Source organism: Trichogramma pretiosum, unplaced genomic scaffold (genome assembly GCF_000599845.2).
Source record: "Trichogramma pretiosum strain Unisexual culture from Peru unplaced genomic scaffold, Tpre_2.0 scaffold59, whole genome shotgun sequence".
NCBI classification, from domain to species: domain Eukaryota; kingdom Metazoa; phylum Arthropoda; class Insecta; order Hymenoptera; family Trichogrammatidae; genus Trichogramma; species Trichogramma pretiosum.
Genome location: NW_019641668.1, coordinates 246,425 through 259,900, shown reverse-complemented (window position 1 = coordinate 259,900; position 13,476 = coordinate 246,425). Strand labels below are relative to the sequence as shown.

Genomic DNA, 13,476 nt, shown 5'->3' with positions numbered 1-13,476 from the left:
TGTGATCATGTTTACATGCCTAGAGCCATACCGTTTGCGTCGTGTGACTCGGTATGGCTGCGATAACATATTTAAAAAAATCATAACTTTTTTATTTGCCTGAAAATTTTTATTATATCATTCGAAATCTAATGAAAAATCCTTTAAAATTTATTAATTTCATTAACTTGTAAAGTGATTTGAGCTCCACTTCCCGTAAGATCTAATGTCAAATGGCCAAAACTTTGAATCGCGTTATTTCCCAAATTTCATGATTTTCATTTTCCAATGTATTCTTTAAGAGTACATACTTTGTTTCAATTTCATTTTTTTGACTATCACGGTTGACGTGATATATCTCATAAGCATAGGAATTCTGGCTTTCCAGCGGACAGAATTAGATTAGGTCTAGTCTCTAGTGTACGCAGTACATACTACACTGCCAATTGCCAAATGCGCGCGCACTCCGCGAACGGACGACTGCTTTACTATATGTTAATTGTGTCTGTCTGCAAACTGTGTGTACTGTAGTGTAGTTGTATGAGTGTTGTGTTCTATCGCACACAGGGTTATTGAATTCAAGCACAGTGTGTGCGAAAGCGGGAAATGAAGTTTGACTGTTTTGCATGTGATAATTGAACACTGTGACATTATTGAATGATAGGGTGATGACTGACGAGTGATTGAAAAGTTCCATAATTAACAGTCGACTGCACGCAGCTTAGTTTCACGGTGAGTGCAACAATGTGCTTTATGTTTTGATTGGCGAAGACCGGCTGTTTACTAACCTCGTAGCTGATAACTTGTAGATTAGCAATTTCAATTAGCTCTATTAATTTGGAAATAAGAATACGTTTGGAAAAAGAATGTATCACGATGTGTCTTTATTTGTCCTATGCAGATACTCAAGTTAATAAAATAAGAAACCATCATGTTCAATCAAAGCGCAACTCTTACGACGACGGCAGCATCCGCTTCAAATCCAATGAAAGATTTTGAAGTTGCTTCACCACCTGACGATTCCATATCTTGTATGGCATTTAGCCCGGCAACAATTCCTCAAAATTTTTTAGTTGCGGGTTCATGGGACTCTCAAGTACGATGCTGGGAAGTTGAACAGACTGGCAAAACTGTTCCCAAGTCCATGCAAAGTATGACTGAGCCCATTTTGGATGTTTGCTGGAGTGATGTGAGTTCATTAATTTAAGCTAATTTTGATGATTTATCATAAATGAGGTGAATAATTGATTTTTAAATATTTGGTAGGATGGCACTAAAGTTTTTATGGCTTCCTGTGATAAACAAGTTAAATGTTGGGATTTGGCCTCCAATCAAACTATGCAAGTAGCTGCTCATGATGCACCAGTAAAAACTTGTCATTGGATCAAAGGTTCCAATTATACATGTCTAATGACAGGTTCTTGGGATAAAACTTTAAAAGTATATTAAATTTCAATTATAAAGTTTAATTTTGATTTCTAAATTTCTAAATGAGTAAATTAAAACATTTTTCATATAGTTCTGGGATACTAGAAGTCCAACTCCCATGCTTACCCTCAATTTACCAGAGAGATGTTATTGTGCTGATGTGGTATGTATTTAATAAAAATTTCTCTGAAAACTGTCAATAATCTAATTTCGTTGCTTAGGATTATCCAATGGCAGTGGTAGGAACGGCTGGAAGGGGATTGATTGTATATCAATTAGAAGGAACTCCTCATGAATATAAAAGGATAGAGTCACCTTTAAAGTATCAACATAGATGTGTTGCCATATTTAGGGATAAGAAAAAAGTTCCTACTGGATATGCTTTAGGAAGTGTGGAAGGCAGAGTTGCCATTCAATATGTAAATCCAACAAATCCCAAAGACAACTTTACTTTCAAATGTCATAGATCAAATGGAGCTCCAAATGGATATCAAGATATTTATGCAGTAAATATAATCATTTCAGTTTTAATTATTATATATTCTTGACATTTCAACTAAAATATTGTCATTTACTAGGTCAATGATATTGCGTTCCACCCTGTTCATGGTACTTTAGCAACTGTTGGAAGTGATGGAACATTTAGTTTCTGGGATAAAGATGCTCGCACAAAACTTAAGCCTTCTGAACCAATGGAACAATCTATCACTAGTTGTTGTTTCAATCACAATGGACAAATTTTTGCATATTCTGTATCTTATGATTGGTCTAAGGTTTGTATTTAATAGAAAAGTATGAAAAAATATTGCCTCATTCCATAATATTAAAAATATAAATATTTTCTAGGGCCATGAATTCTACAATCCTATGAAGAAGAATTACATTTTCCTTAGATCTTGTTATGATGAATTAAAACCAAGGACTACTTCATAAATTTTTGAACTATTTTTTTGTGTATTGAATGTAAAATATAGAATATAATGTTTTTCTAAATAATAAATTGCAAAATTGTGTATATTTTTATGGAAATCTGAATTTTAATTGTCTATCAAAGTGAAGAAAATAATGAGTTGTAATGAAAAATTCAAACTTGTAGTTTTAGAATTGTCAACTATACATAACAGACTTTATTTCACAGCTTTTTTTTGTTACTATACCAAAAATGTCTTTTTATACTACGTATATTAAACAGTATTTAACAGTTTTCATATCTGACTCAGACATTCATATGGTATGTACAGTTAGTCGTTTTACAGAGAAGCAATTATAAGTGTATTATTAGATATTTTTCATTATATAACAGATTTTTGGCTAATGCAAAAGGTAATGTTTGCCATTCACATTAAGTTTATGTACATTAGAAGTATTTTTTTTGTTGGTATGCATAATTAAACATACCATTACATTACGAACCATTTTATATTAGCATTATTAAAAATAACAGCTTTGAAATAAATAAATAATATAATTTAAATTTTGTGAAATTTATAAAAATAACTATACAAAAATTTTATAAAACAATAATTATTACAAGTATTTACAAGCTAATAGTGATACTTTTTTTGAACTATCACAAGTATTTGAAAATATTCTCAAAGGTTCGGATAGCCAAGTACGAAACATGTAGAAAATTAGAAACGTGTCTGCAATTTCGATACTCTTCTTCGATAATCTTCGTGAAACTTGTACGAGTGGAATCTTTCTTTCTCAAAATTGATACGTATTTTTTATAAGTAGACATTCTAACGACCGAAAGAATCGTCATCGTTTCTGCGCTATAATTCGTCTCGATCGTGTGATTTGTCTTGTTCTAACTTTTTCTCTTTGCTTTTACCATTAACCGGAGTATTAGGCACTGATTTGTCAAAGTCGTCGTCACCATCACCTTTAGTCCGTCTAAGCGCATCGCCGTCGTCTCTCGTACTATCATTTTTAACGTTAGATTTTTTTATCGTATCACCCTCGACTTCCATCGTAATGACGCCTTCCTTTTTAGTGCTAGACATTTCTACGGTTTTTTTGTCGTCGGAAACTTTAGTGTCTTGTTTGTTGAAGGAAAAAATTTTCATGGGATCAATGAAAGCCGCCCTTTCCACATCGGCTCCAATAAGTTCGCTAACGGAGAGCATTTCCAAATCTCCACCGCCGCTTTTGGCTGTCGCGTTGAGGCTTATTATGACAAAACGCACAACCAATGGCATGTGGAGCTGAAGGAACACATCGAACTCGCTGGAACTGATATTGTGAGCCACGGCATTGATGACACGTTGAATAATGAATGTCTCACTGTAAGCCTCCGACTGTGTTATAAGTTTCAAATCGGGGAATTTACCCGCGGTAATAGCTGTGACCCACATCAAGTAGGACAAGAAATACTGCTTGTCGACCTCTGGATACAGGCCGAGGTACAGAGCGACCATCGACGTCGTTGGCTTGATCTCGCTCAATTCTTTGAGCAACCAGTTGATTTTATCGAGCATCGTGGCATTGGCGATGTCGGTTTCATCCACGCCTCTCGAGTTCATGACGCTACTGTAAATTCGCTCTAGTGTAGCATTTTTCATGAAGAAGCCGACGTTGAGTCTTATCATACCGAACAGCTCATTGACTATCATACGTTTCATCAACATCCAGTTGGTCTCATTGGCGTAAGGATTACTGCCACTACTCTCGAAGTTCGTTTTAAAGATGTTCGAATTGATGTTGATGCGAACTCGATCCTCCAAGACGTATGCTCTCAAGTGCTGGACAATCAGCGTCTGCTGTTGCGATTCCGTCTCGGGATTAACGTCAGTTAACATGCCACCAGTTGAATGACCAAGATTCTAGATCAACAAGAAAAAGTCCCAAATTCGTCGGTTTTCTTTTCACTCTTTTTTTTTGTTTTTTTTTGTAAGCATCACTCAAAAACGAAATACCAGTGTGTAATACAAAACACTCTTAGGAACTAGATTTGTGAAATTATCAACACACTCATAAGAAAATAGCGTTGTCGCATGCATGCAAACTAAAAAGTGTAATTTTTTTTACAATAAATAATCGATGCACTTAATTATAAGAATACTACAAATGAATAGAAAGAAAAATTTCAAAATAATCAGAAATTTTAAAGAAGCGCAAAATATCACTTGTTCATACAAAAGAGCACACAATTTAAATAAAATTGTTATTATTTCATAATCGCTACTATCCAAAACGTCAATCCTTCAACGAGAACAATAGTTATGCACCAAAACATACAAACCTGAGAGGTCAATTGTCTAGTGAGTATCTCGCGCAGTTTTCCTTTAATTTTTTCAAACATCGACTGATCGGTCGGTGCTTTCAATTGTGCTTCTTCTTTGCTGGCTGTACCACCTATAAAGAAACAAAGGCTTGTAATTACGGATATATCGTGGAAAGTTTTCGACGATTGACCTTACCTATTGTAATTGTCAAGGATCCGTGCGAAGAGACGATGGCTTCGAGTAATTGACTAGCTTCAACGCTATAGAGAAATACGAAAGGAATCGTGACGTCTTCTACGGGTTTGCCATCACCCGACATGGCGAACAATGGCGAATTTCTGATACTCGAGCCGAGCACGTTATCGAGAACGATACCGGCGATACCTCCAGCTTTTTGAATTTTTCGAGCCTTCGCATCAAAGTTTATTAAGAAATAGCTCAAGATTTATGCTTGAGAAAAAACATTGAAAATAAATGAAACTTACTTTATCGATGAACATGCAATTGCCACGATCAACGACGACAATAGCTCCTCTCACGTCCTCGGCGTTGCCTATGTCCTCGCAGCCGAGCGAAGGATTAGCCAGCACAACTTTAGCGCTCAGTACTTGATTCTTAAGATCAGGACCAAAGTGAGCAGGTCCAGCCATCAAACTGACCTTCTGCTGTGTGCCTGGCTTGACGTATGTAACCAGCATAGGCACTGTTTCCAACTGCTGGGCCTGAGTCTTACTTAATTCTACCATCTCTTGCATGAACAAAAGTCCCTCTTCTGCATCTTGAGGCGTCTTTGCATTTGAAAACGTGTGCAAGAGCTGTACGCTACCATCGCCTAGCGTCAAAATTGTGATACCCATGTCGCTGAGCATCTTGGAATGCTCAAGATTGCTCGGTTGAAATTGCACGGCACTGAGGCGTTTCTTGGCTGCTCGTTTGGGACATACGTCTTCGACCATATTTCGTAAAGGTTGACGAACCGATGCTGGAAACAGGTGTACGCTGTTTGGACAAGTTCGGTCCATTTCCTCTACTGGCACACGTTCCTTTTCCACTTCCTACAATTGGTTCAAAAGTTAATCCACAGTTAGAATCATTTTTAGCAACAATAGCTTACCGTTGTCGTATTAGTCCTCACGGAGGCTAAAGATAGCGGCAACAAGTGTCCTTCAGTAGTAAAAACATATTCGTCCAAATCTAATAAGAGATCGTTGCTATCGGCGAAAAGCAGATACAGGTACTTGAACGTTTCCGAGAGTACGAAACTGTCCATAGTGTCATCGTGCTTGTTTGTTCTGACATCGGAAACGGCAGCAAAACCACACTGTACTCTCGCATAAGTCTGTAAACTCTTCAACACTTTACGTCCCACTCCGAGATAATAATGATCACCGGTTGCTTTCCACAGGAAATAGGTAGATTCAAGGAACTCTGGTCTCAACGGATGATGTCCCCAGTGTACCTGATACAAATTAGAAATTATAGTTTTTTTTCGCCAAATCAAATTTGATTTTACAAATAGTATAATTTACTTGAAAATCAGTTGTAAATGCCTCTGGAATAAAATTATGCCTTTGCATAACTTGATAAAGCATTTCGTGGGTTTCGACAGCTGGCTTTATATCACCTTTTAATACCTGAAAAACGTGAACGAGCGAATTAAAAAAACTTCGTGATGCATGAAACTAACGGTAATAAAATTTTTCCGTACCTGAACACCTGGCCAAAAAGCCAATAGTGCATCCATAAAATTTTTCGAATTTGTGTTTGGCCTGTGCATATGTACATCTAATAGCATTGGTCCTTGACTTATATACTTCATGATAGCCTCATAATGCTTATTAAAACGACCTAAATACTTTTCATCACCTTAAAAATATCGCAAGTAATTATTACAATCAAGACTTGTTATTATATAACTCATTGATAATAATAGATTACCTAGTAAGATGTAGGCTTTTAAGCAGTATTCGTAATAGGAATCAATTCCAGCACCAACACCGGAATCTCTACGCACCCAATCTCCGGAATTGACATTTAAAACCGAACCCATTAAGTCGGTACCTCGATGCCTTAATTTCCATAATACATCCATAGCTTTTTGCGCTTTTTCCTAAACATTTCATTGAATTTAATACATCTTTCCAATTTTTATTCATTATAAAATTTAATTACCTCAAATATTGGCTCTTTTGTAAGTCTTGATAGGGCAGCCATTTCTAAAATCATACTACCTGCACATGCAGTGCAAGTTTCTCGCATCATATCTGAAGGAACTCCTTTCATACCAGACCTTAAGTTTATCTGAACACATAAAATGGAAAAAATAATTGAATAGGTATGATTATTAAAATATGTATACAAACATTTTTAGTGACAAATTAGGTATTTTTGGTATTTTACTTACCCTTCCAAATGGTATTCCAGTCGTTGTATTAAATGCAGGTAAAAATCTGTATCCTAAATCTTTGGCTAGCACTAGCAGCTCACCATTATACCAAGGCATTGCTATTTCTCTTTGCTTCATATAATCTGCTAAAATATGACCACTTAGTAAACCACTGCAAAAATAAAATTTATGATTAATCATTAAAAAAAAAAGTAAATTAGAGGAAAAAATTATATTTACCCTAGCATTCGAATATTTGTTTCAAATAAAGAAACAATCACATCAGTATCAAACGTAACATCTTTTATAACAAGTTTGACAGCTAATTCAAATTCCTTTAAATCACCCATTACTACTAAAGTGTCAAGTGTATCAACCAGTGTTAGAGAAAAGCTGCAAAAAGGATAGTTACATTATTAAATGTCTCTATTTGAAAATGTTGTTAATAAAAACATATCTATTGATGTTCCTTACTTTCCAAGAACTGAGTCTATGTCTCCTCGATCTGGCTCTGAACCTCTATATCTTCCTTTACAACTTAATGGCATAAGTTCATCAGCAGGATAAGCATTGCTCATATAAGCATTATAGGCATGATAAAACATTTCTCTGGATTCATTTCTATTGAAAATATTAACATGATTACTCCATTAAAGAGTATAAATTATGACATTAAAAATTAACTTACTTTAATAATTCTCTTTCTTCTCTACTCATATACTCGATTCTTCCTTGATCAAATATTTCTACAGCTTCTAATATATTGATGGCAAAAATTATCAGCAGCACGAGGCTCTGATAAATGATTGGCTTTCTGACCATCATGATTGATTTAAATTTTTTTTGGTTTTATTTGTGTTTTGTCAAGAAGTATAAACAGTGCAGACATTCATTGTTTGGACTTATATCATCAGGACTACTTTAGTAAATTATTCTGGGTATCATTCCTTGGCACTTATTTTTTGCTAAAAAAAAAACATCTGTGAGTAGCTATACCTGCGTTTACTTAAATTTTTTCTTATCTAATAGTAATTAAATTTCATATACTTCATGAACTGATTTTATGAGTTTTTTAACAATAAAATTTTCAATGATTTCTCATACAAAAATTTCAAGGATTTAAGTTAAATTAACATATTGTTGATTACAGAATGTGTAAGAGTTAAAAAACCAAGACCACATAATCAGGCCGTTCATGAAAGGAGTATAACACCTGATAAAATCTGGCGAAACTCTGGAAAATTGCCTTTTCCAGGCACGATGATGTGGCCAAAAGTGTATAAAGCAAAGTCAAACGTCATATTTACCTATCGCAGCGAGCACGGAGCAACGACGACGACGACGTCGCATTACAAGTGCAGCAGCGCGACATGTCGGTGTCGCTTATACGCGAGCATCGCGTTTGATAAGCTCCAAAACGAAGAAATCAAGCCTTTTATTCCAGACGATGCAGCAGCAACCACCGAGCAGCAGCGCCGAGTTGAAGCATCTGTCACAGCACCTTATGAGCTAGCCAAGCACACGGAGTGTTTATGCTGCTGCTATGCAGGTGCACCCGCGCGCGCGACCACCAATATATGTGAGGTCTCGAGAGGCGATTTTTTTTTGCACGCACGATCTTCAACAATGGGCCGCGATGTAGTAAAGCAGTGCAGTTGCGAATTTATGTTTGCTGCTCGGCCGCTAAAACGTTTATTGCGCAGTCGCGAGTTTTTATTGCCAAAAAAAATTGTTTTCAATGCTGTATAACCAGCTCTAAATACCTGTTCCTTGCACCTGGTATGATAGTTTTCAATTGTACACTGACTGTAAAAAAGATTGTCTTTTTTGCAAAAAAAAATTAGCACTACGGAAGGAATATTTGCCATAAATGCCGCGGAATCTTCAATTCGAGTAGAAATTAAGTTATTGTCGTCTGCAAGTCATTTCCTTCGGCAACGGCTAACTTGCAATATGTAATTTCTATTGATGCTCGACAGAACAATTAAATCGAAAGTTTGAATTTTGCACGTTTGCAACAAGTTGACCGTTTAAACACCTGTTATTGTGAACTTCAAAATTGGCCAATTTCGAAGATAAGGTTTTGTTTACATGTGTTGATGTGTTATATATAGCTTACAATACACACTGACACATCGGAATAAATGACGCACCGCGACCTGTCTGAAAGCAGAGAAACATTTAATTACACAACGTCGGTATAGACGACAGCATAGAAATATTTTGATATTCCATGAGGTGTATACGTACATTGGACGTGTGTTGATAAATTTGTCTAAAACGTACCTTGTTTGTCATTAATAAAATCGTGACTCCAAAATGTTTGGAAGAAAAAAAGAACCGAAGAAGGAACGAAAACCGAGACCTCCGGGTAGCCTTGCTCAGGTTGTTATCTATACTTTGTTGCTTTATTTTTTATAATGATAATATGCTAAGAAAAAATAAAAATTATAACTAATCTTTTTTTGTAGTTTGGTATTTTTGAAATACCTGAAAATCTGGGAGATCTTGGAGGTGGAACAGATGATTTGGATGACGATGATGGTGATTTAGAAGCTGAATTAGCTGCATTGACAGCTGGAGACAATCCAAAACCACCTTCTAGAAAAGGTAGGAAAATTTCACCCTCTTTGCCAAATTTCAATTAATTTTCTATTCTAAATGAATCAAATAAATAATTTGATGTATGCCTTGATTTCAGCCCGTCCCAAACCTTCAGCTAATCTTGACAAAATGATAGCTGATAGCATGAAAGACATAAACTCAGATGAAGAATTATCTGGTGACGACGATGATCCTGATTTACTTGTAATGTAGATGTTTTTATTAAATCCTATGGGAAAATGTGATTTTTTATTAAAATTTTTATAATTCAGAATGAACTGAAAGAAATCACAAATGATTCTGCTAATGAAGATGATAGCCCTCCCACTGAAACATTACCAACTCCTGTGAGAACAACTTCAAATGAAACCATGAAGCTATTGGAAGAACGCTTATCAATGTACAAAACAGCAGAAAGTAAAGCCAAGTCCGAAAATCAATCTAGTAAAGCTAGAAGATTTAACAGAGGGGTCAAAACATTGGAAAGTTTGTTAAAAAATTCCAAATTAGGGCATAATATTGATATTAGTGAAATTCCACCTGTTCTTCCACCATCTGCCTTTCAAAATGTTGCTACTACACAACCATCATCAGGTATAATTCTTAGCATTTAGTTTTAGCCTATGATTTTAATTTTCATATTTTTTAACTTATTTCAATTTTTGTATTTAAAAGCACCAACTACTGACATTTCTCCCGATACCAATCCACCAAAGATAGGCGATATGCAAGATGAATCATCAAACAAACCAGATAAACAAGTCACAACACCCGAAGATAAGCCTTTGCAAAAAGTTGATAAAGATATTTTGAGTCAGTTACAAGCTCGTCAAAATGAATACAAAATTGCAGCTTTGAAATGGAAAAAAGCAGGAAATTTAGAAGAAGCTTTAAATTATATCAAAATTACAAAGCAATTTGATACAGTCATTAAAGCTGTCTCCGAAGGAGATACTGTTGATTTATCTGATATGCCTCCAGTGCCTTCATTGCCTAGTGTTTCTGCTATGCCTGAAAGTTCCAGTAGTAACAATAAGGAAGAAAGTGGAAATCAACGCTCAACCTCAGTTCATCCCACTATTACAGGTACATATCATTTTCTCATGTTTATTTGATTAAGATTTATATGTATATTATATATTATCTTTTAATTCAGCATCAAGTATACCTCAACCAACAGAAAAAGTGGAGTCACTGGAATCTGCTCTGAAAGAGCGTTTGGAGATTTACAGAAGGTCTAAAACTGTTGCTGAAACTGAAGGCAATTCTTCTAAAGTTAGAAGATACGGTCGTATTTGCAAACAATTTGAAGATGCTATAAAGCAGCATATGAGAGGAAAAGCAATTGCTATCGATGAATTACCTACACCCCCTGGTTTTCCTCCACTTTCAGCAGCTGCTGGACAGAGCAATGCACCATCAACAAGTATACCAACTTCTCCAATTTCAGAAAAATCGGAGCCAGAACCAAAACCTTCAAGTTCAACTAAATCAGAAGAAAAATCAGAAGGATCTGAAGCACCTCAACCTAAAAGACAAGCTCCACCTATACCACCCCAAAGAACTAATTCTGGTAAATTAAATTAATTTTTTAATAGTTTTTCTATCAATAAGATTGTTTAAAAATATTTTATCTCCAGATAAGAAGAAAAAACTTACATCTCGGGTTGATAAGCAAATTGAGCTCTTAGAGCAGAGGCAAAAAGAATTGAAAATTGCAGCTTTGAAAGCCAAGAAAGAAGGAGATTTAGATTTAGCGAGAGATTATTTAAGACAAGCTAAAGGTATTGATCCTTTAATTCAAGCAAGTCAGTCTGGTTTACCAGTAGACATGAATTCTATTCCATTATCACCACAAGCTAAATTACAATTGGAAAAACAAAAGACTGAATCTCTGAATTCATTGGATGAGAGTTTTGCAGTAATAACACCAATGGAGTGTTCAGAAGCCAGTGGAGATGACGCACAGATTTATGAAAATCTCGAAGAACAATTGAAAAAGCAAATTAAAGTGAGAAATTTGACTTCATAAGTATAATTATGTATTAACAATGAGCAATAAAATACAATTTTTCATTTTAGTGGTGTTTGACGACAAGAGATCATTGTAAAGCTCTCGGAGATGTAGCTAGTTACAACAAGTGGGGCAGATTAGCACTTGATTACACGAAAGATTTGGATATGCTACGTGTGCGAAAAAGAGACAACCGCTCACCCCCGCAACATCATTATGAAATGAGAACTTACTCTATTGTGCAGTCAGTATTGAAAACCGAAAATGTGTAAAATGATGTTCCTGTTTTGTTATTGCGTGCTTCATAGAGAGTATAAATTTTTACAGGAGCTGTACGGACTTGACGGACGCTGATATAGAAATATCAATTTTGAGAGGCATAAATTTCACCAAGGAAACCGACACTTACGTCATCTTCGAACTGCCGTGGCCGAGCGAATCCGTATCGACAGACAGGACTTCGACCGTTAGAGATACCAATAATCCGGAGTACAATGCCGTTTTCCCGTTGACTGGCATCATTGACCGCAAATCCAGACCGATGCAGCGAGTTTTCAAGAGGCACGCTCTCAAGTGCCAAGTTTGGGCCAAAGGGTAAGAAATTCCATTTTAAATTAATTTTGCACAATACATAGTTACTAATCGGCGCGATGATCATTTTCTGTATGTCTGAATTTTTTAAAGTAGAAATAGAAATATTTTTTCACGATTACTTGAACCGAAAGGTCAAGATATTATTTTTTGATGTGTAATACACAGTATACATAGAGTAGGACGTTGCTTGCAGATGCTCGTGGAATCCCATCCTGTGTTGCACCCATCCAAGGTACATCCCAACGCAAGTTTCGCCTGTGTTATAGACTCGAGAATAGAAAATAGAAACTCGTTCGTGTTTGGACTAATATGCAATTGATTATAGTTTGTCTGTATTTCTTTTGATACTTAATAGCTGTTTGTTGTTGCATGTGTAGTCGCTTAATTTTTTGTATTATACAAACTTTTAGTTTTAATACGAGTCAACTGTTAAGCAACGTAGTATTATACTTTATGTTTGTACATTTTTAATGCATAATTAATTTAACTGTTATAAAATTTTCAGGGGCTTCTTCCGAGCTGACAGCCTTGTAGGAACTGCGACCATTAAATTGCAGCCACTTGAAACTCAATGTATTTTGCACGACTCTTTCCCCGTAAGTGCATCAATAATGACATGAGCTATTTCAGCTACGATACTCGATATTAATTAAAATGTTTCGTTTTCAGTTGATGGATGGTCGCAAAGCAGTCGGCGGCAAATTGGAGGTGAAGATTCGTATGCGTAATCCAGTCCTCGTGAAACAAATCGAACAGAACAAGGATAAGTGGTTGATCATCGATCACTGATAAATCAAAGATTATTGGTTAATTATTGCTGCGCTTGTATATGAGTTTTATTCCAAACGAACGTGCATCATTAGCTCGTTTCAACGAAATTTTAATTTTGAAAAAAGTGACTGCGAACAAACGAAAGCGCTGCCGCCCTAAAAACAAAACTGTACATATTCCATAAAGAAAGCCTACACATTGATATTTTTATGCACACCGCTGTTAGTATATATTTGAGTGATATTTTATTATGTACATTTTGCAAGTGCTAGAGCAGAAATATATAAGAGTTTATTTGAAAAATACAGTCGTACAAATGATTATCAACGTCCCGTAGCATTCTCCGCGGTACTGTATGTATAGTATGTGGATCGACGCAGAAGAGAGGAGAGAGAAGGCAGGGGGGCGAGGAGTCACGAATTAAAGCTGACTAAGACGAGGCGTTCTGGAACAATACAGCAGGTGAATTTGGC

The 13,476-nt window shown here is 35.8% G+C and overlaps 3 protein-coding genes across 4 annotated transcripts; 2 read left to right on the top strand and 1 right to left on the bottom strand.

The window, feature by feature from the left end:
- The first annotated feature begins 472 nt into the window (after nucleotides 1-472).
- LOC106654621 (mRNA export factor) lies at nucleotides 473-2,372 on the top strand. The gene is made up of 7 exons (XM_014374565.2): nucleotides 473-711; nucleotides 881-1,168; nucleotides 1,246-1,419; nucleotides 1,499-1,570; nucleotides 1,629-1,913; nucleotides 1,986-2,180; nucleotides 2,254-2,372. The coding sequence occupies exons 2-7, from the start codon at nucleotides 911-913 to the stop codon at nucleotides 2,338-2,340; spliced, it is 1,071 nt and encodes a 356-aa protein (XP_014230051.1). The 5' UTR covers nucleotides 473-711; nucleotides 881-910; the 3' UTR covers nucleotides 2,341-2,372.
- Nucleotides 2,373-2,497: 125 nt separating this feature from the next.
- LOC106654909 (ER degradation-enhancing alpha-mannosidase-like protein 3) lies at nucleotides 2,498-8,415 on the bottom strand. The gene is made up of 14 exons (XM_014375040.2): nucleotides 8,328-8,415; nucleotides 7,709-7,985; nucleotides 7,495-7,641; nucleotides 7,261-7,413; nucleotides 7,039-7,192; nucleotides 6,807-6,935; nucleotides 6,573-6,744; nucleotides 6,343-6,500; nucleotides 6,164-6,268; nucleotides 5,749-6,093; nucleotides 5,120-5,689; nucleotides 4,830-5,043; nucleotides 4,652-4,764; nucleotides 2,498-4,232 (listed from the first exon to the last, which is right to left on the bottom strand). Exons 2-14 carry the CDS (start codon nucleotides 7,843-7,845, stop codon nucleotides 3,183-3,185), a joined length of 3,447 nt encoding a protein of 1,148 aa, XP_014230526.1. The 5' UTR covers nucleotides 7,846-7,985; nucleotides 8,328-8,415; the 3' UTR covers nucleotides 2,498-3,182.
- Nucleotides 8,416-9,326: 911 nt separating this feature from the next.
- LOC106654910 (coiled-coil and C2 domain-containing protein 1-like) lies at nucleotides 9,327-13,306 on the top strand. Of its 2 annotated transcripts, XM_014375041.2 has the most exons (12): nucleotides 9,327-9,405; nucleotides 9,492-9,630; nucleotides 9,722-9,828; nucleotides 9,897-10,218; nucleotides 10,300-10,710; nucleotides 10,781-11,197; nucleotides 11,265-11,635; nucleotides 11,707-11,882; nucleotides 11,966-12,232; nucleotides 12,426-12,464; nucleotides 12,738-12,828; nucleotides 12,902-13,306. In XM_014375041.2, the coding sequence occupies exons 1-12, from the start codon at nucleotides 9,340-9,342 to the stop codon at nucleotides 13,019-13,021; spliced, it is 2,526 nt and encodes an 841-aa protein (XP_014230527.1). In that variant the 5' UTR covers nucleotides 9,327-9,339; the 3' UTR covers nucleotides 13,022-13,306. The 2 variants fall into 2 exon arrangements, with proteins under 2 accessions (XP_014230527.1, XP_014230528.1); XM_014375042.2 differs by lacking the exon at nucleotides 12,426-12,464.
- The last annotated feature ends 170 nt before the right edge of the window (nucleotides 13,307-13,476 follow it).